This window comes from Gadus chalcogrammus, chromosome 12 (genome assembly GCF_026213295.1).
Source record: "Gadus chalcogrammus isolate NIFS_2021 chromosome 12, NIFS_Gcha_1.0, whole genome shotgun sequence".
NCBI lineage: Eukaryota > Metazoa > Chordata > Actinopteri > Gadiformes > Gadidae > Gadus > Gadus chalcogrammus.
In genome coordinates this window covers 29,401,476-29,403,975 of record NC_079423.1, presented here as the reverse complement: position 1 = coordinate 29,403,975, position 2,500 = coordinate 29,401,476, and the positions used below count along the sequence as shown (strand labels likewise).

The 2,500-nt window shown below is 53.6% G+C and overlaps 1 protein-coding gene across 1 annotated transcript in view; it reads right to left on the bottom strand.

Annotated features, from left to right (window-relative positions):
- LOC130393631 (fibrillin-2-like) overlaps positions 1-2,500 on the bottom strand; it is a 27,292-nt gene that overhangs the window by 7,298 nt on the left and 17,494 nt on the right. Inside the window, exons 30-33 of the mRNA XM_056604333.1 lie at positions 1,675-1,794; positions 1,358-1,480; positions 911-1,042; positions 248-373 (exon numbers count right to left, since the gene is read on the bottom strand). Of these exons, the coding sequence (XP_056460308.1) occupies positions 248-373; positions 911-1,042; positions 1,358-1,480; positions 1,675-1,794 (501 nt within the window). The remainder of the gene's footprint in view (positions 1-247; positions 374-910; positions 1,043-1,357; positions 1,481-1,674; positions 1,795-2,500) is intronic.

Here is a 2,500-nt window from a genome sequence, read left to right as displayed (position 1 = left end):
TGTGTGTGTGTCTCTGTGTGTGTGTCTCTGTGTGTGTGTGTGTGTGTGTGTGTGTGTGTGTGTGTGTGTGTGTGTGTGTGTGTGTGTATCTGTGTGTGTGTGTGCGCGTGCGTGCGTGCGTGCGTGCGTGCGTGCGTGCGTGTGCGTGTGCGTGCGTGCGTGCGTGCGTGCGTGTGTGCGTGTGCGTAGTATATCAGTGTGGGGCTGCGTTCTGCAGGTCCTCTCAGACAGATCACCGCTCCCTCACCGATGCACTCCGTCCCGGTGGAGCTGGGCTCAAAGCCGTCGTTGCAGGTGCACTTGTAGCTCCCGACGGCGTTGACGCAGCGTCCGTTCTTACAGATGCCGGGCTTGGCGCGGCACTCGTTCAGATCTGTCGGCGGAGCAGAAGGCTGTCATGAGCGTGCATATAACATCGTCCGCTTCAAGGACGTTCTCCCGCAGCCGCGTTTAAAGTGTTCCCCCCCGCCTTGGAACAGCGAGGTTGTTAACGGACGACGCCCGACAGCTGAACAGACAGCCCCGTTTTTTTACCGAGAAAGTATTAGTTTTAATTATGTTCTATAATTAAAACAAAAATCGATGGCGCAAAGCGTTGCTGCTCGGCTACTCCGATGGTAAATGGACTGCATTTATTTAGCGAGCGCTATACGTGCCATATGGCGGAGTCACAGCCAGCTCGTCGGGAGTAGTTAGGGTGAGGTGTCTTGCTCAGGGACACCTCGACACTCGAGGGGGGCTAGGGGATCGAACCAGCAACCTTCCGGTTACCAGCTCCAACATCCTGAGCCACATACCGCCCCGAATGGGCTGGAGCGACCGGGACCCCGTGACGTTTGGGGCCCCGGGGGGGGGGGGGGGGTTTGGGTGGTGAATGGGACTGGGAGGTATCGGCGGGTGGGCTCCTCACCCATGCAGCCCTCCCCGTCGGGCCTGCGCTGCATGCCCGGCGGGCAGATGCACATGAAGGTCCCGATCAGGTTCTTGCAGAACATCCCCTTGGATTCGCAGTCGTCCATGCCCTCCGCACACTCGTCCTGGTCTGGTGGTGGTGGTGGTGGTGGAGGTGGTGGTGGTGGTGGTGGTGGTGGTGGTGGTGGTGATGGTGATGATGGTGGTGGTGGTGGTGACAGATGGGAAGGATAGCAAGTGTTTTGTTATGACTACATCAATGTATATGAGAGTATGGTAGAGGGGACATAGATACACGTGAAGCAGTGAGCAGCACAGAGAGAGAGAGAGAGAGAGAGAGAGAGAGAGAGAGAGAGAGAGAGAGAGAGAGAGAGAGAGAGAGAGAGAGAGAGAGAGAGAGAGAGAGACTATAAAAGTGCTGTACGACGTTGAGGGTGGCCCTTACCTCTACACATGCGATGGTCGTCCCGCAGCACATATCCCGTAGGACACATGCACTCGTAGGAGCCGAAGGTGTTGACGCAGCGGAAAGCGCACAGCAAGGGATTCTGGGAACACTCGTTGATGTCTGAACAAAGAGAGATCTGGTTAAACTCACATCTTGGAATTTTTTTGTTCACGTGTGTGTGTGTGTGTGTGTGTGTGTGTGTGTGTGTGTGTGTGTGTGTGTGTGTGTGTGTGTGTGTGTGTGTGTGTGTGTGTGTGCGTGTGTGTCTGTGTGTGTGTGCGTGTCTGTGTGTGTGTGTGTGGGTGTAAACGTACCCTCGCAGGTCATCATGGGCCCGGGTTCGAAACCCTCCTGACAGGAGCACTCGAAGCCTCCCACCACGTTGGTGCAGGTTCCATTCCCACAGGGATTGCCGATGGAGCACTCGTCAGTGTCTGTGAGAGAGAGAGAGAGAGAGAGAGAGAGAGAGAGAGAGAGAGAGAGAGAGAGAGAGAGAGAGAGAGAAAGGTGAGCAGGGTAATCCACACAGGCACAATCACCTTCTCACACGCTGAGAGGCAGCAATTGATGCACTCACAAAATAACCTCTGAAGACCAATCTCCACGAGGACATTTCCCAAGCTCATAAACATTATGGGCCCTATCTTGCATCCGGCGCAATTGACTTTCTACACTGGCGCATGTGTCGTTGCTAGTTTGCAACTGGGGCAGAGCATTCTTTTCCCACCACCGCCACGCGTCGGTAAATTAGGGAATGATCTTGCGCCCCAAGGGGCGGTTCGGCGAAAGGAGGAGGCGTGTTCTGGCGCAAACGTTCCCTGGTGCTATTTTGCAGTTTCAGAAAACAATTGCGCCACAAACCAGGAAATACCTGGTTTAAAGTCAGTGTGGCGTTGTTCAGATGCTATTTTAAGGGCGCATGCATAATGTTGCTTGTGCACCTCGCGCATACACTTTGCTTCTCTCATCTACCTAGCCACCCATTCTTGGTAAATTATTTGGGAAAGAACAGCTGATACAGCGGTAATAAGTTGTACTTTTAAATCAATGCTTCTGCAAACACCGTACAATAAACACCTATTTTCTTGACACAGACATCGTGTACAAGCCCATAACCCTTAGGATTGATAACTATTTGAT